The following is a 19,146-nucleotide window of genomic DNA, read 5'->3' as shown; positions in this document are numbered from 1 at the left end:
AAATATCCTTTATTATCGCAACAAAAAAAGAAAAAAAAAGAAAAACAAGACATAGATGTTCGCAGGGTTGTAACTTAGTCATCAATAATTATTCAATCAATTTCTTCTAATACTTAAAAATAGCAAGTGGGAGATTCTAAAGAGAAAATTTAATAAATCTGGTTTTTAAGTGATTAACCTAAAAATTCTGCTTCATTTAAAGTAAGTGAACAGGATACTCATCTCTAAATATGGAATACTGCTTTAATTTCACTCCTCCCATATGTTGCTTAAAATTAGACAGGAATGTGGCTGTAGATTTCCTGTTATTTATATACCCTGTGAAGCCAGAGGAATCAGAGTGTGCTTAGAGGAGTGAAAGGCAATGGATCCCAAATTTCAGCGTGTGGCGTTAAGTGACGGTCACTTCATTCCTGTACTGGGATTTGGCACCTATGCACCTGAAGAGGTAACTCGAGTCGCTTTGTCTTGAGGGGGCAAAAGAAAATAGACTTAGGAAGGGTGAAAGGGAGACCTGGATTTTGAAGGAACCCAGTTCCTATGTTACTCTAAAGGTTTCACTTGGTTTTCCAATTCACTGGGCTGGAGCTGTTCCACACAGAAGAGTGAATTTAATCTCTTTGTTCTTCATGACAATCAGATCCTGTGATCCTCTGCTAATGATTCTGAATACTGATTTTGCTTCCTGTTTCAGTCTGTTTCTCACTTGAGTGGAAGAGACTACTGTTGGCACTCAAGAAGACTGCCTCTCAGCTTGCATGCAGTTGAACTGGTTTCTCCACTTTATGCTATAATCCAAGAAATATTTCCTCCTTCCAACAAGGGCCAACCCAGAGAATTTTTTTCCCAAAAGTTAGAAGAGAGGAAATGCAGAACATTTAAAGAAGGAATATGCTATTATGAGATGGGGATAACCTTGAGACTCACACAGTCATTACTGGATGTGGGTTAAGTAAGTTTTCCCATGTACTAGGAAACTTGTCTCAAGGCAAGTACAATATCATGTTAGAATAAAACTGGAAAATAATAGGGACAAGGCTAAATTATTGATCATAACAAATGTTAAAGGAAATTGTACAGATGGCCCTACAGAATGAAAGTGAGCATAGTGGAAGAAATTTTGCACACTGATATTATCCTAGTTTTCTAAAAAAAATAATAAGCACAGACCAATGTAGAAAGAAAGATGTGCTTTGAACTTGTAGTATGTGTAAAAAGTCAAGGAAGAAAGTTAGAAATTGAAAAAAAAAGAGAGACTATTTACTTCAAACTTGAACTTCCACTTGGTTCTTGTGTAAGACTTAAAGAAATCACTGATGAATATTTTGATGAAATGTTAAAGATTTGATTTTCTTTGCAGGGCAAAGTGGTATGAAGGAGGGGAAAGGATCAGGGACACTAGCAGTATTTCAGTCTTGGTGAATCTCTGAGTGCCATCACACTAGGAATGATATTAGGAAAGGGAAATGGATTCACTATCTGTATGTTGTAATTTCATTGAAAAGTTCAGCTTCTCAATTTTAAAAAATAAATGAAAAAGGTTTTCTTAGACTTACCTCTTTGATTTCACAAATGCACTTTCAAATAATTATCCAATTTGAGGAACCCAATAATTTTATATTGTACTACTCATATATTGCATAAAAGAAATGCTTTTGTTTTAGGGATGATACCCTCCATGATAGTCCCTTACATGACACAGTTAATTTCTCATGTAAAATTTCTGTAATTCATAATATATCTTTACTGTCATCACTTAGTTTTTTATTTCTTTTCTATAATTTTTGTCTGTGAACACAATGGCCCTGTAGAAAAGAATTAACAGAATGCCCTACTGTCAATTGAACTACTTATTTTCAAGCATATCCCTGGTTGACACTGGAGAATCTACTTTCTTTGTTCTTTCCTGTTTCCTAGCATATGATAATGTAGCTAAATTGCTTGTGAGGACAAGTACAGTGTGTGTATCCTTGCTTTTATTTGAAACTGAAATATGGTGTAGGCCAGCAGAGGGGATCTATGTAATCAATCCTATAGGAAAAGTCTTAAGAATGAAGATTCGACATATTCAGAGTTCCTTGCTGATAAGTTTCCATATATGCTCTTAAATTCAATTCAAACAATTTGAATGTGCTCTGTTTACTTTACTGGGGAGGACTCAGAAACTTGTGGTATATTTCTTCCATATTTCATTCCATTCATTTTTACTCTGTTAACTTTCCTCTGCAAACTCACTGTATAATTAGAAACCATGATTTTCTTTTTGCAGTATACTGTGAATCTTTCTAGCAAAGCAATAAACCTGTCTTTGTTCCTGAGGACCTTTGATGCCTTTGATCAAAGGGGTGGCCCAGCTGGAAGGGGTGCCTGAGATGCCTAACTCCTGCTATTAATTCAGGAAAATCAGGCAAACTGGGAAGGACTCATCCCCTCAGAGTTCAAATGCAGAATTATCCCAAGATATGAGAAAAAATGGATTCTTAAAAAAATCACTAATTATATCTTAGCTGCTTTCAATCACATGCATCTACAAATAATACTTTCAACTCCTTCTGCAGGTCCCTAAGAGCAAAGCTATGGAAGCCACCAAAATAGCTATTGATGCTGGGTTCCGCCACATTGATTCCGCTTATTTTTACAAAAATGAAAAAGAAGTAGGTCTGGCCATCCGAAGCAAGATTGCAGATGGCACTGTGAAGAGAGAAGATATATTCTACACTTCAAAGGTAGAGTGTAGATTATGTGTAGGAGAGATGGTTAATGAAATGTTGTGTAGGAGTGATAATTTCTTGATATGCTTCGTAGATGTTAATTATTCCTATTAGTAAAATTGTTATCACACTTTCTCCTGTAACATTCAGTATCACAAAGAGACAAAGACGATAGCTTTCTAATTATTGCTACCTGCAAATTTATATATTTTAAATGAAGTTCCTATGATTTCCTTAGTATCAACTCCAAACAGTGTGACGATTCAGCATGGTTTGTGGAATCAGAGAGAGCTATGAGCTAAATATGATATTCATGATTTCCTGTGTGACTTTTTTAAAATTTCTTATTATTGTAAATATGAATTGACACTTTTTAAAAAGAGTTATTTATTTGTTTGAATAAAGAGACAGAGGAGAGACAAAGAGAGATAGAGCCCTGCCATCTGCTGGATAGCCCTGTGGCTAAAACAGCCAGGTCTGGGCCAGGATGAAGTCAGGATTTGGGAACTCCAATCTGATCTCCTACATGGGTGACAGGGACAAATTACCCAGGCCATTTCTACAGCCTTCCAAAGTACATTAGCAGAAAGGAAGTAGCTAAGTGGAACAGCCAAGTCTCAAACCAGCATTCCAATAAGAGATGCTGGCATTGAAAGTAGTAGCTTAATCCATTGCACACAATATTCAAATATTCAAAATATATTTTCTGGGGGCTGGTGCTGTGGTGCACTAGGTTAATCCTCCGCCTGCAGCGCCAGCATCCCATATGGGTGCCGGTTCAAGTCCCGGCTGCTCCTCTTCCAGTCCAGCTCTCTGCTATGGCCTGGGATAGCAGAAGATCACCCAAGTCCTTGGGCCCCTGCACCCACATGAGAGACCAGGAAGAGGCACCTGGCTCCTAGCTTTGAATCGGTGCAGCTCTGGCCATTGTGGCCAGTTGGGAGGTGAACCAACAGAAGGAATATCTTTCTGTCTTTCTCTCGCATTGTCTGTAACTGTCAAATAAATAAATAAAAATATTAAATATATATATTCTGCTTATTATGTGATTAAAATAGATACTAATTCTTACCATTGAGTTTAATGGTTAGAAGAATCAGACTATTAAATTTGTTTGTAAACTCTTTCAAGCCTAACTGAAATGCTGATCATTAGCATTACATGATAAAATTTTTGTCTCTGGTGTAATTACCTTCCATGCATTGGTGGATTAATGAGTAATAGCTAAATAAGTGAGAGAGGTGATATAGTTAGGTCAGGTCACAGGAAATTCAAAATGGAATGCATTTTCCTTGAGTATTCATCAGCTTCTAACCAAGGGAAAATATCTCAATATTATGTGAAGCAAACCAAGAAATTTAACTAACATATTAATTCACTATCATTTTAATTGCTTAACATTGCAGCTTTGGTGCACTTTTCATAGACCAGAGCTGGTCAGACCAAGCTTGGAAGACTCACTGAAAAATCTTCAATTGGACTATGTTGATCTCTACATTATTCATTTTCCAACAGCTCTGAAGGTAGGCAACCAGCATCATCAAATGTATTTTACTTTGGCTTTTAGCATGACCAACATTTTCATGGACGATTAATTGTCACTGATATAAACTTACTTATTTATTTTTGAATATTTATTTTATTTATGTGAAAGGCAGAGGGACAGAAACAGAAAGACAGAGCTTCCATCTGGTTCGCTCCTCAAATGGCCATTGAAGGTCAGGACAGGGACAGGCTAAAGGTGTGAGCCAGGAAGTCCATGACAGTCTCCCATGTAAGTGGCAGAGGTCCAAGTATTTGGACCATTTTCTGCTGTCTTCCCAGGCATATTAGCAGGGAGCTGGCTAGGGAATTCAGCAACTGGGACTCGAGGCTCAAACTGGTGCTCCAATATGGGATGCTGGTATCACTGGCAATACCTTAATCTGCTGTGCCACAAAGCTGGCCTCTGATATAAATTTTAGAAACAGTTTCTAAGTTATAGACACTGCTCAAAGTAATTAAAGCAATATAGTTTATTTGATTATGTAAAAGCCAGGCCATGAGTAACATACACATTTGAGGTAATGTTAGGAACTGCCTGTATTTATAGCAATCACTTTCTTCTGTATTAATCTATTTTTTGTTGGTTTTGTCTGAACCTTTTATTGGTGGCATAAATGGCCATGTAACAATTATTTTCTCATGGTAATTAATTTTGATAGCTTCTCTGTATCCTTTAGAATTAAAAATTATTGTGATAAAAAAAAGACCTTGAATGACCATCTGTGATTCAAGTATCTGCCCTTGGAACAAAATGTTTTTGGGGAGATGAGCAACATCCACTATTGGTGGAGATCAAGGCCAGGTAACTGGTAACTTTCCCAGTAAATAAGAGATATCTCTCCAGAGGAAAGAACAGAGAACCACAAAGTAACATAAATCTATGGGACCCTATTACAATCTGGAAAGTAGTATTTATTAACATGTATAGTAAACATAAAAGAAAAGAGGAAGTCTGTAGTCTAATGACATTCCTTACAGAATTATATGCAGTGAATTTTGCAAATATGGGAGGTTGCTCATGAAAGTTTATTGCTGTCTCCATAAGTATACCTCAGTGTTTTGCCACGGGTAGAGATCTGAATTTGATGAAATTGTAAAAAAAAAAAAAAAAAACAAAAAACTGATTCTGTTCCAGCCTGGGGTGGAGATTATTCCAACAGATGAACATGGAAAGGCAATATTTGACACAGTGGATATCTGTGCCACCTGGGAGGTGAGTACTCACAGGAGAGAGTAAAGAAGAAGTCAGAAGTGGGAGCATCAGATCACATTTCAATTTGTGGGAATGAGATATGCAACTTTGGATCTTGAGATTTGTGTCACCAATAAGTGTTGTACTGTAGTGGAAAGAGAGGAAGGCGATACTGGGATATAACAGAGAGAACTGGGGGCAATGAAATCAGGCATATTTTGCCCCCCATATTCAATAATGTCTTGTTTTCTAAGGAGGATGCAGGAATTATTTTTCTTGCTGCTGATTTTCTCTACTAGCTTTTCTCTTTTGGTTCAGTCAGTGCCCACTAGCCTCACTGTAATTTCTTGACAGTGTTCCTTTTAACTGTGTTGTGCATTTATATTGGCAACCAATTGTGGAAATATTTCTTCACAATCTTTCCTCTCAGGCCATGGAGAAATGCAAAGATGCAGGATTGGCCAAGTCCATCGGGGTATCCAACTTCAACCGCAGGCAGCTAGAGATGATTCTGAACAAGCCAGGGCTCAAGTACAAGCCTGTCTGCAACCAGGTGAGGACTCTGAGCCTTTTCTCCTTTTGTTATTATCCTCTTCTCATACTACTGCCACGTGTCTAGTTGTCCTCCACTCCTGTCAAACTTACTTGGTGTAACAGAAGATTCTATTAGCCGAACCTCTGTATGGAAGGGTATGGATGGGTCTCCATTGTCTCTACATTTTTTAAAGGATGATTAGAAAAAGAAAATGTGATATATATACTCAATAGAAACCTACTTAGCCATAAAAAGAATGAAATCCTGTCTTTTGCCATAAAATGAATGCAATTGGAGACCATTATGCTTATTGAAATACGTCCTCCAAAAAAAAGAGCAAATATCATATGTTTTCTCTGATATGTAGTATTTAATATAGAATACAAAAAACACCAAAGTATAAGAATGAAACTGATATGTTTTGATTGTTTTTTGTAGCCCTTGTCTGTAACCCTGTGAAATAGTGATCTTTCTACTTTTTACTTGTTTCAACAATGTTCACATTGTGGTTAGTGGTACAATAAGCCTGTAATTATAAAGTAAATTAAAAGCATGTAATTGTGAATATTAAAGGGAAAAAAGAGAGAAAGAGAGAGAAAAACGGAAGTAAAGAAGAAAGGAAGAAAAAAGAAAGGAGGAGGGATTCAGGAAGGCAGGTGATGAGGGATGTAAATGTGGTTATCTTCTTATAATTTTCTTAAGGGAAAGGGGTTTTTGGTGGGGAAACCAGACAGACCGGGGGAAGAGACAAAGAAGGAAAAGAGAGAGAAAGAGAGCGTGAGAGAGAGAGAGCAAGAGAATGATCAAGAGACAGAGAGAGTGCAAACGAGAGTATTTTCTTATAATTGTATCTACAAAATACATGAAATCTGTTCTTTATATTACTTAATATTAAAAAGAAGATATGAAGGCTCCAAAATCAACATACACAAATCATGAATATGTAATACTGTTTGTATTAATTAAAATATCAAATAATCATCATTTCTCTGTGAAAACTATGGGATTAGTTTGATTGTAAATATTACTTCATATAATACCATAGACTTGAAAACATACTACATACTTCATTTAGCAACTTAGAAATAAAATGTGTTTTTTTCAGATAAGTTATTACTATGAAATTTTAAAAGCAAGTAATGCAGAAAAAATCAGGTAAAAAAGGATGTGCATATAAGAATTAAACTGGAAATTATGCACAGTATTAAAATAAGCAATTATATATCACATGAAGAAATTATAATGTGTGTGATACCACTGAAATATGTAAATCTATATTAAGACATTTTTGAAGTTGTTGACAAGATGACCTTTTCAAGTCATAGGAAATTTGAATTGAACCATAATTTATATTGTATTTCTATGTGTAAAAATATTTGCTTAACAATATTAGGAAGAATTTACTCTAGAAACATGAACAATTTTCCATGTGATAAACATTTGTTTAAGTGCAATTCAAAAATATATATTTAATTAAGTATAATCTAGTTTATTTTTCAAATAAAATAAATTTATACATGCATAAAGAAACAGAAAATCTGAGGAGATCTTAGTGCTGAAATATATGTAAGAATCTGATCAAGAAAAGCATCAATCATTAATGAAATCACGGGTGGAAGAGAAATTTTCCCCGATCAATGAAGTGTCCAAAGGATGATCACCTGATACAGGAATTGTGATGTGGTGATGTGGAAGGAACTGTGAATAAGAAAGGCCATGAAAACATGGAGTGATAAATAAACACAGAGTGAAATACGTAAGGATAGGTGGTTTGGGTTTGTGTGGTGTTCAGATACCTGAATTTTCTCTCTTGGTATCTGATTTCAGGAATCTTGAACAGAAACATGAATCCAGAAAATATTAATTGGAGACTATATGTGGAAGATAAAAGAAATTACCTATTTATGATGATACTAGTAACTGACAGAAACAACACTCAGGGATATTTTTGGCAAAACTAGAGCCCATCTTGTTCCAAAGCTCACTTCAGTCTGCACCTCCTCCCTGCTTTTTGCCATTGAATTAGCTGTGTAAGAACAAGCATTCTGTACTTGGTTTTGTGTTTAACATAGCTTCTGGCAACTTGAAGTCACCAAGTACAGACCATAAATTTGGTATATAATTATGCAGCATCCTGATTTTCAAATAAAATATCACAAATTAACATTTTCAATATTAACATAATTCCAATTTTTATTATAACCACTTTCAAACATTCAGAAAATTTAATATAATAATATAGATATTTCATATTTTTTCACTTATAGTCAAACTTGTTGATATTTTTCATCTGTCCAAAATAAGCAGACATATATGAGTATGTTTGCATACATATATACAAGATTTTGCTCACTCTCCTAATAGTTTGTGGTAGTAAGCATTGCTATTTATTCCCATATAGTTATAGTTTCACTATTGTATGTAAAAAAGTTAACAATTACTTCCTCCTATCATTTAACATCCAGTGCATATTATAAATTTGCATTGTTGTCCTTTATTGTATTCTACTTAAAGTGTCAGTGTAGTAGTTCACATGATTTTCGTCATTTTTCTCATGCTTTCACCTAAAATAGTCAATTTTGTTTTCCTAAAATATCTAGGTTAACTTTGTCAAATTTTCTGAAACTCTCAGATTGCTGTCTTGTAATAACAGGTTAATTGTTTCTCTACTCCAAGTTCATGTAAATCAGAGGTTAGATTTGAATGTCTTTATTTATTTATTTATTTATTTGAAAGGCCGAGTTACAGATAGAGAGAGAGAGAAGCAGAGAGGTCTTCCATCTGCTGGTTCACTCCCTAAATGTTTGCAATGGCTGGAGCTGAGCCAGTTTGAAATGAGGAACCAGGAGCTTCTTCCAGGTCTCCCATGTACGTGCAGAGTCCCAAGAACTTGGGCCATCTTCTACTGCTTTCCCACGCCATTAGCAGGGAACTGGATTGGAAGTGGAGCAGCCAGTACTCAAACCAGAGCCCATATGAGATACTGGAGCTACAGGTAGTGGCTTTGACTACTATACCACAGTGCCAGCCCCTGAATGTCTTATTACATTAAGTTTAAACATCTTTTTTGTGAAGACAATGTCCTTAGAATGTTGTGTTCCTCAAATTGTACTCTAGTACAAGGTATAGATCTCAACATTTTCTAACAACTGGTGATGTAACTTGTTCACTTGGTTAAGCTAGTTGGAGCCAGATCTCTTCTCTGCATATATACTTCACCCATTGTAATTACTGTAATCTGTTAGTCAATAATATTCAACAGAGAAAGTAATATTCTATAACAAATTTTTATATAACAGGTGATTTTTCATGTGTGATTTTCATGTTAGTTATTTCGTTGGGATTTGTAAATAATTATTTGCATTTAACTATTGTTTTTACTTTTCTTACTTGGCATTGTACTGTAACAATTTATGTACTTTATGTCCATATCAACTATAATTGTCTCTATAAGACAAGGTAAACTTTAAAAACTTCCTTTTATTATAAAAAAGTTACCATAATAATCACTATCAACAGAAGTTAATAGCTTGTTTGTTTCCATCTCTCTCTCTCTATCTCCTTCTGTCTCCCTTTCTCTATCTCCTATTCCGTATATAATTTCTACAGATTTTTATGCACTCTAAATGTTTAAATTGGTTTTACTTATTATACCTTTTGTTGCTGAAGCCCATCCAAAAGCTACCTGTGAGATTCATATTGAGCTGAAATTTTTCTTTTTTCAGAGCTGCTCTAGTGAGTTTTTGTAAAATTTTTGCTCTCAGGCACAGTTCAGTGTCTATGGCTCAAAGTAATGGTTTCTTTATTTTTCCCACATCTGATGTTTATCATGTCTCTCCTCAAGGAAAATGTGATTTAGCAGCCAAGATCTGTTCCACAGATTTGTCTCAGAAATGTCATATTTATAACTTTCCAGGGGACAATATTTTATTCATTGTTTTCAAAATATCATTATTGATGTTAACACGTTCAGTTTACATTTCATTTTTTAATTCAGCTACTTTTTTGCAACATTACCCTTCATATCAAAATTAGCATTTTAATTAATCCTCTGTTTTCCTATTTTGGCCATGTACAGGTGGAATGTCATCCCTATCTCAACCAGGGCAAACTGCTGGAATTCTGCAAGTCAAAAGGCATTGTTCTGGTTGCCTACAGTGCTCTGGGATCACACAGAGAACCAGAATGGTAAAATAACAACAAAAAACACACATAAAATACCTTGTTGATGAAATGTTTTTGGTCACACAATACTTAGTTTTATGGTGTTAACTCAACTGGCTCAGGAAGAGTGAAGTATTTGCATTTCTAGCAAGATCTGATGGTACTGGTTTTCCTGGTCCAGGGACCTCCTTCAAGAAGCACTGGTTTAAAGTAGGTCCTTTATTCTGTTTTGGAAGCCTCATAACAAACTGAATGCTCAGTTATAGGAGTTTGTTTTTCTACCTCTTCTTCCAGGGTGGACCAGAGTGCCCCAGTTCTCCTGGAAGATCCACTCATTGGTGCCTTGGCAAAAAAGCACCAGCAAACTCCAGCCCTGATTGCCCTTCGCTACCAGCTGCAGCGTGGGATTGTGGTCCTGGCCAAGAGTTTCACTGAGAAGCGAATCAAAGAGAACATTCAGGTGATGAAGGCCTGGGTCTGGAGGCATCAAGAATCCCATAGAGTAGCCTTCACACATGTGCTTCTTTTTAAGATGTCAAGAAATCTTTAGGCTAAGTCTGTTTCTCTGTTTTTGGGTATACACTCAAGATTTCTGTATATTTCTGAGACATAATGGCTAGGGAGAATTATGACTGAACAGAAAATAGAAAATCAGGTTTCAGGATTGAATTGGCAATATACTCTCCGCCTTGGGCAAGTGACATATTTCCTTATTCTCTGAAATGAGGTTGTTAGATTAGGTAATTTTTAGTTTACCAATTATTGATTTTATGTTTCATTTCTTATAAAATCTGTATAGCTTCAAATTCATATTTTTGGCTTCAATTTCCCTGTCTTGTGAAATCACCTATTCAGGTCTTTGTCTTTTAGATTGATGGTGCTTGGGTTTTCAAATATGAGACCATTATTATATCATTAACTGTCATAACTGGAAAGCAAAATATCTTCCATGTAGAAGTCTAATATAAAACCATTTTTAAATCTTTTTTTTTGCTTTCAAACTTTTATTTAATGAATATAAATTTCCAAAGTACAGAATATGGATTACAATGGCTTCCCCCCAATAACGTCCCTCCTACCCGCAACCCTCCCCTTTCCTACTCCCTCTCCCCTTTCATTCACATCAAGATTCATTTTCAATTCTCTTTATATACTGAAGATCGGTTTAGCATACATTAAGTAAAGATTTCAGCAGTTTGCTCCCACACAGAAACATAAAGTGAAAAATACTGTTTGAGTACTAGTTATAGCATTAAATCTCAATGTACAGCACACTAAGGACAAAGATCCTACATGAGGAGTAAGTGCACAGTGACTCCTGTTGTTGACTTAACAAATTGACACTCTTGTTTATGGCCTCAGTAATCACCCTAGGCTCTTGTCATGAGCTGCCAAGGCTATGGAAGCCCCCTGAGTTCACCGACTCTGATCATATTTAGACAAGGCCATGGTCAAAGTGGAAGTTCTCTCCTCCCTTCAGGGAAAGGTACCTCCTTCTTTGATGACCCATTCTTTCCACTGGGATCTCACTCGCAGAGATCTTTCATTTAGGTTTTTTTTTTTTTCTCCCCAGGGTGTCTTGGCTTTCCATGCCTGAAATACTCTCATGGGCTTTTCAGCCGGATCCACCTACAGGCCGGCGCCGTGGCTTAATCGGCTAATCTTCTGCCTGTGGTGCCGGCACACCGGGTTCTAGCCCTGGTCGGGGCGCCGGATTCTGTCCCGGTTGCTCCTCTTCCAGGCCAGCTCTCTACTGTGGCCCGGGAGGGCAGTGGAGGATGGCCCTAGTCCTTGGGCCCTGCACCTGCATGGGAGACCAGGAGAAGCACCTGGCTTTGGATCAGCGCAGTGCGCCGCCCGTAGCTGCCATTGGGGGGTGAACAAACGGCAAAGCATTTTTAAATCTTATCACTAAAAACGTTTTTTGGAAATTAGCTTGGACTCAACCTAAACTCTTTGAAGTTGTATTCTATGATGGGCTGTCTGGTATAATTGCAATCAACTCTCTCATATGCTTCATATGCTTTCGAATTATTAGGCAACTCTCTTCTAGGATGTTGATTAGCCTATTTGTGGGGCGTCTCAGCCCTTCTCCATGTAGTTTTTCATCCTACAGAAAATATTCCAGGTTTTTCTCACATGATACAATCCAAATGCAAAGAGTGGATAATTACAAAGCTTTCTTAGAACTGATTAAACATTGCTTTGGGGGAATGCTACCGACCAATGAAATTAACAGGTCAGGCCATATTAAAGTGGTGGGGAGGCCGGCGCCGCAGCTCAACAGGCTAATCCTCCACCTAGCGGTGCCGGCACACCAGGTTCCAGTCCCGGTCGGGGCGCCGGATTCTGTCCCGGTTGCCCCTCTTCCAGGCCAGCTCTCTGCTATGGCCCGGGAGTGCAGTGGAGGATGGCCCAAGTGCTTGGGCCCTGCATCCCATGGGAGACCAGGAGAAGTACCTGGCTCCTGCCTTCGGATCGGCGCGGTGCGCAGGCCACAGCGTGCTAGCCGCGGCGGCCATTGGAGGTGAACCAACAGCAAAGGAAGACCTTTCTCTCTCTCTCTCTCTCTCTCTTTCTCTCCACTCTGTCAAAAAAAAAAAAAAAAAAAAAAAAGAAGAAGAAAAAAAATTAAAGTGGTGGGGTTATAGATATCATCCCTTAATGGAAGAAGCTGCAAATCTACTTAACAAGGGCATGGAAACTAGCAGAGTGAGGTATTAGAGGATGTACTCTCACAAATTGCACCAATGTTTTCATTTATTCCATAGCATGTCTTCATGATCAAAAGTTCCTACACTTCATGTAATTAAATGTCCATGCTTTTGTTTCTAGTGGATGTGTGCCATATCCTTTCCTCTATTGAGAACTTGACAATATCCTATTACATTATCATATGAAAATGACATTGCCTTTCCTTCTCAACTTAGTTTTTAATTCAACTGAAATTTCTTTTAATCCAATGTAAAACAATTTCGTATACACATATATACAAATATATTTTAAAAAGAATATTAGGGGCAAGTATTTATTGCAATTGTGACACTGTTCAGGATTCAACCAGACCATATAGGAGTGCCTCATTCTGCTTCGGATCCAGCTTCACATTAATGCACATCTTGGAAGGCTCCAAGTGATAACCCAAGTACTTGGATCACTACCACCCTTTTAAGAAATCCACATTGAATTCTAGGCTCCTTACTTCTGCCTAGCCCAGCTCTGGGAGATCTCTCTCTCTCTCTCTCTCTCTTTCTTCCCTCTCTTTCCCCCTCTAGTAAATAAATTAAAAGAGTATCAAAGTTTTTCAAAAGAATATGCTTCTGATTTCACTCCTCTTTTTAAAAAAAGTTTATGGTGGAGCAGAGGAAGAAACAGATCTTCCACCCCTGATTCATGCCCCAATGCCTGCAGTGAACAGCCTGAACCAGGCTGAAAGGCAAAATCCTGAAAACCCAACATGGTCTCCCACATGGGTGCCAGGGACTTGAGCCATCTTCTGCTGCTTTCCTTGGTGCATTAGCAGGAAGCTGGACTGGAGAAAGAGCAGCCAGGACTCCAACTCATGCTCTGATATGGATATCAGAATTCCAGATGACAGCTTAACTCACTGTGACACAAGCCAAATGCTTCACTCATCTTTGCAACACATTTATTTACCTAGCTCAAGTGTCTTCATTATGTTGGAAAGTAAGATCTTGCTTTCCAGAGTGTTAAAGCATTGATGAACTTATATTTAAAAAATATCCTGGCTATCGTACTTATTTGTCTATTTTATGAAATTTTAATAACTTTTTAACTTCTTCATAGAGTAAGTCTTTACCAAGTTGCTTGATATAGAACTGAACTATCAGATTTGAGAGATGTGGGGTTTTATTTAGTATTTTTCTTTTATTAAATTCTCAGCTTTATTTTACACTTGAAAAGCAGAGAAAGAAGGAGAGAGTTGGAGAAAGAGAGAGGGAAGGAGGGGGAGAGCGAGAGAGAGATTCTTCTAACCATTGATTACCTTCACTAGCACTACAATGAGCCCAAGACAGGAGCCTAGAACTCTTCATCTCCTATGTGACTGACAGAGACACAATTAAGCCATCACCTGTTACCTTACAAGTTATAAATAAGCAGGAAATTGGAATGTGAATTAGAGATGAAACAGGAACTGAGTCATTCTGATAGGAAGTATGTTTGTCTTAAGGACCTTCTCAGTGCTGCATCAAATGCCGATGCTGAGAATTGAATTTTTCACAATGCTGAGGTTTATGTATACAAAATTCCAATTATTTAGGTGGTTTCTTTAATATATTTCAATATATTTCATGACTTTCTCTAAAAAGGTATTTTCATATATTTTGTCAGGTTTACTATAAAGAATATAATTCTGATAGTCTTTAATTGCTTTTTCCTTTCTGTTTTGAGCATTTTCAAATGTACAGGAAAGTTAAAAGAATTATAGAATGAAAACCTATTACCTGAATTCATCAATTATTGAGTTGGAGACTTCTAAATTCTTTCTCTGTATCATGTTTTTGGGATATTGCTATTAATTTATATGGGTAGTCCATACATTAGCAAACTCTAATCATCAATTTGATGTTTAATGTTCCTCTAACACAGACAGTGAGATCCATTTCAAGCAAGTTCCTGTGTCCTTTGAATACAACATTATAAATGGAAAATTCTTGTCTTAAATATAGTTGAAAGGATTTTTTTCTTATTCTAATTTTTTGTTGATGGGATATAAAAACTCAACTGTATCAAATGACTTTATTAAATTATTTCATATATTTCAAAGTTTGCCTTTAGATTCTTCTCAATTTTCGTGCATGGCTGCCTCATCTTTAAATAATGTCAGCTTTGTTTGTTCTCAGATAATTTTGAGATTTCATTTTATCTGTAGAGCAGTACAATTTGAATCAATTATATCTAGTAATGCATTTCTTGCGTTTTCAAAGCAAAAATTGTTAGGTAGTAATACAATGAGTTCCCATATGCCTCTGTTAACATCTCACTTTGTTATATATGTCACAATTAATGAACCACATCCAGCTTTCCCTAGTTTCTATTCCATGCTCCTTTTATCCGTCCTATTTCTCTCAGTCTCAAGTAATTAACGGTTGTGTTCAGAATTTTTTTTTTTGACAGAGTTAGTGAGAGAGAGAGAGACAGAGAGAGAAAAGTCTTCCTTCCGTTGGTGCACCCCCCAAATGACTACCACGGCCGGCGAACCACGCCGATCTGAAGCCAGGAACCAGGTGCTTCTCCTGATCTCCCATGCGGGTGCAGGGCCCAAGCACTTGGGCCATCCTCCACTGCCCTCCCGGGCCACAGCAGAGAGCTGGACTGGAAGAGGAGCAACCGGGACAGAATCCGGCACCCCAACCAGGACTATAACCCAGGGTGCCGGCGCCGCAGGCGGAGGATTAGCCTAGTGAGCCGCAGCACCGGCCTGTGCTCAGAATTTTTAAAGAAAATTAAACTTCCACATGTATAGGAGAACCTGTGACAATTATTTTGCTGTGTCTGACGTATTTCATTCAACATGAAATCCTTTAGTTCCATCCATTTTTTTGCAAATGACAAGATTTCATCCTTTTTCTTAAAGCTGAGTAATATTCCATTGAATATATTTACCACATTTTGTTTATCCTTTCATCTGATGATGAACACCTTGATTAATTCCATGGCTTGGCTATTGGCTATTGTGAACAGTGCTGCTATAAATATGGTGGAGAGGTTTATCTTTAATACAATTAGTGTATGTATTTTGAATATACACTCAGTGATGGGATTGCTGGATCTTATGGCAGTTACATTTCTAATTTTTAAAGAAATCTCCATACTATTCTCCATGGTGTTGCACTAATTTACATTCCCCTCAACAGTGTATAAGTGTTCCCCTTTCTCCACAACCCTATCAGCACCTGTTACTCTCTTTTTGATAAATCCATTCTGAGGGGATGAGGTGATATTCTCATTGTGGTTTTGCTTTTCATTTCCCTGATGGCTAGTGATTTTGAGCACTTTTCACATATTTATTGGTTATTTTTTATTTCTTCTTTGGAGAAGTGTCTATTCAGGTACTTTGCCCATTTCTTAACTGGATTGGTTGGGTTTTTTTGTTATTGTTGAGTTTTTACATTGCTTATATTCTCAATAGTAATCCTTTGCCAGGTAAGTTACTGTGAATATTTTCTCCTGCCTTTAACGTCTCTTTAATCTATTGATTTTGCCCTTTGCTGTGCAGAAGCTTCTGAGTTTGTTTGGTTTTATTTGTGTTGCCTGCACTTTTGTGGTCTTACCCAAGAAATTATCATTTACACTAATGTCTTAAAGTTTTATCCTGAGTTTTCTTTTAACATTTGTGTAGCTTTAGGTCTTATATTTAGGTACTTGATCCATCTAGTGTTGGTTTGGAGGTACACTGAGTGATAGATATCTAATTCCTCCACGTTTGTATGTCCAGTTTTGCCAGCACCATTATTGTAAAGGCTGTATTTTCTCCAGTGTATGATTTTGGCACCTTTGTCAAAATAGTTGGCTGTATATATATGGATTTATTTTTCATACAATATTTACTGATGACTTGAAAATTTTGTTCAACGTCTCAAATTGTCTGGAAACTCTTGAGATATTTTAACTATTTTCTTTGAAGTATTCGATCTAACTTACTGAGATTTTCCAGACCAACAAATGAAAAGATGAAAATAACAAAATTTTTCTACTTCTCTAATAGGTATTTGAATTCCAGTTGCCTTCAGAGGACATGAAAGTCATAGATAGTCTGAACAGAAATTTTCGATACGTTACTGCTGATTTGTAAGTGACTTTGGTAAATTTATTTTTTGAGGATGAATGTATAAAAGGATACTAGTCTCTATTCACCATGCACTGTGTTGATAATCAATGTGGATGATTAAATCTTTACAAAACTGAAATATTTTACTTCATTTGTCTCAAACCTCCTCAATTCTTGTAAGATTGAGGATAGCTCCATCAGCTCTGTGGTCCTAAACAGAAATTCTTATTACCTCCATATGGAATTGTTCATTAGATCCCTTCAACTTAATTTCTATAAGAGTTTAAAATTTCTCTCTTCATTTTTATTGCATTTTTCTTAAAGAACAAACAACTGGATTTACCTTTAAAAAGGCTGTCCAAATATTTCAGTAGAAACACTTTGCTATGATTTTCTAAAATATGGTGATCTCAATGCAGATGATGAAGACTTAAAGGTAGATTTAAAATCAAGGAATGGGAATATAGGCTTAAAAACAATCATGGAAGAGAATTTACACAAAGAAAAGATCTTTATTCTTCTTTTGAGCTGTAAGATTTTAGAATCTAATAAGAAATACAAACTGTACATGAGAGTAGCAAGGAATATACACACCTGTGGGGCTTTTAACTTGTGATATTAATAAATGTAATAATGAAAGAGATCAGGATAAAGAAAGAAATTAGCATGATGCAAAATTGTGTGTACTCAAAATTGGTCGCTATGTTATGATTTGTAATGATTTTATTAGTATAAGGGAAAATGAATGTGACAGGGCCAAAATGCAAAGAGAAAAAGAAAGTGACAAAAAAATCATTAATCCTTACTCTCCTTTAAATATTTTAATAAGTATTTATTTTTTAGCACATTGTGTTTCTGTAGTTGTTAAACAGAGATATGTAAATTATGCAGGAAGCTCTATAGACATGGAACTCTATCTTATCAATGACATTCTTCCCATTTCCTAATCTAATTTGTTATACTGTATCTGATGGGCAATGAGCAAAGAATTAGTAAAAGGAATGTTAAATTGCTAACAGTAATCAATACCCCTGAAATATTTTTTTAGTATTGAATAGCATGTGGATGTGTCTTTGTTCAAAAATAGGCAAAGTAAATTTCAATTTTCCTTGAAAATTTGTTTTTTTCTGATACTTTATTTTTTCAAATTATTGCAATGTTAGTAAAAAGACAACAAATTCAATATGCTTATATACAGTTATAAGAATATCATTATATTCTCTTCTTCTCTCCCAACCTCCCTCTCTTTTCCTCTCCCTTTCCTAATTCTTTTTGCTTTCCTTCTTCCTTGAGAATTTTATGTAAGATAGCAGTGGGTATCACTTTGCATTATTGAAAGATGCAGCTAGGGGTGAGAAATGTTATTGAATTTTTTATTCTACATGTTTTATATGTTAAATTTCTGGCAAAGGACTATGATTTGAAAAAAAGTTACATGTGATTAAATGTATGTATTATAAAGAAATGCTCACGAATATAAACAGATTTTACAATTTTACAGAAAACAAAACTATTAACTTTGATGGTAATTTCACATAAATCGCTTATTTATTATTCTAGAAATGTATTTATTGAGTTTAGACTGTATATTCTTCTCATTTTAGTGCTATTGGACATCCAAATTACCCATTTTCTGATGAATATTAATATCGAAGCCTTTGTCAGACTTCTACCAGAAGACCCTTTCTTGTGAATCATGATGCAGGAGACACCTCAGATGCTGGTGAATGGGCACCTCTCTTCTGATTAATCCATGCTGATTAGCAACTCACACTCAGCTAGAGCTAAATCCACAAAGTGGGAAGCCTTGGCACTACATTTTGTCACTTCCTGAAAAATAAAATAATGTTTATTAAAAATGCTTAACTACCATAGATGCTGTTACTTATTTGTTTCATTCTGACTCCTAAGTCCCCACCTCATTGATTTTCTTAGAAGACTGGAGTCCTCTAATGGGAGATGGTTACAACTATTCCTCAGATGTGGCTGATTGGATGTGTGAAATTGGATGACAATTAGCAAAGGTTTTTTCCAATTTTTCTGCAGTGTTTCAAAAACAAGAACACTCACTTCACAGAGCATGGGAGGTGAGGCAATAGTGCAAGAGTGACCAACAGTGCAGGGGTTCCCCTACAGAAGTTCAAGAATCAGAGCTCCAGACTCAGGTATTAGGAATCCCTGGGGGTAGGCTAGTCAGTGACTTAAG

The 19,146-nt window shown here is 36.3% G+C and overlaps 1 protein-coding gene across 2 annotated transcripts; it reads left to right on the top strand.

Moving 5' to 3' along the window:
• Window positions 1-299: 299 nt before the first annotated feature.
• AKR1C5 (aldo-keto reductase family 1, member C1 (dihydrodiol dehydrogenase 1; 20-alpha (3-alpha)-hydroxysteroid dehydrogenase)) lies at window positions 300-18,816 on the top strand. Of its 2 annotated transcripts, NM_001082250.1 has the most exon segments (9): window positions 360-448; window positions 2,559-2,726; window positions 4,118-4,234; window positions 5,392-5,469; window positions 5,879-6,001; window positions 10,062-10,171; window positions 10,442-10,607; window positions 16,878-16,960; window positions 18,545-18,811. In NM_001082250.1, coding segments are annotated over 9 exon segments (972 nt in total). In that variant the 5' UTR covers window positions 360-364; the 3' UTR covers window positions 18,588-18,811.
• Window positions 18,817-19,146: the final 330 nt, after the last annotated feature.

Source organism: Oryctolagus cuniculus, chromosome 13, assembly GCF_051225735.1.
Source record: "Oryctolagus cuniculus isolate XC-2025 breed Fujian yellow rabbit chromosome 13, ASM5122573v1, whole genome shotgun sequence".
Lineage (NCBI taxonomy): Eukaryota > Metazoa > Chordata > Mammalia > Lagomorpha > Leporidae > Oryctolagus > Oryctolagus cuniculus.
Note: the sequence above shows the minus strand (reverse complement) of the source record. Positions and strands in the feature narration are given on the sequence as shown.

Bases quoted from the DNA above. Each gene is read 5' to 3' on its own strand.
- AKR1C5 (XM_089311220.1), top strand. From the start codon at position 365: ATGGATCCCAAATTTCAGCGTGTGGCGTTAAGTGACGGTCACTTCATT. The intron at 2,727-4,117 runs GTAGAGTGTAGA...TTAACATTGCAG, and splicing joins ATATATTCTACACTTCAAAG to CTTTGGTGCACTTTTCATAG. The intron at 4,235-5,878 runs GTAGGCAACCAG...CTTTCCTCTCAG, and splicing joins ATTTTCCAACAGCTCTGAAG to GCCATGGAGAAATGCAAAGA.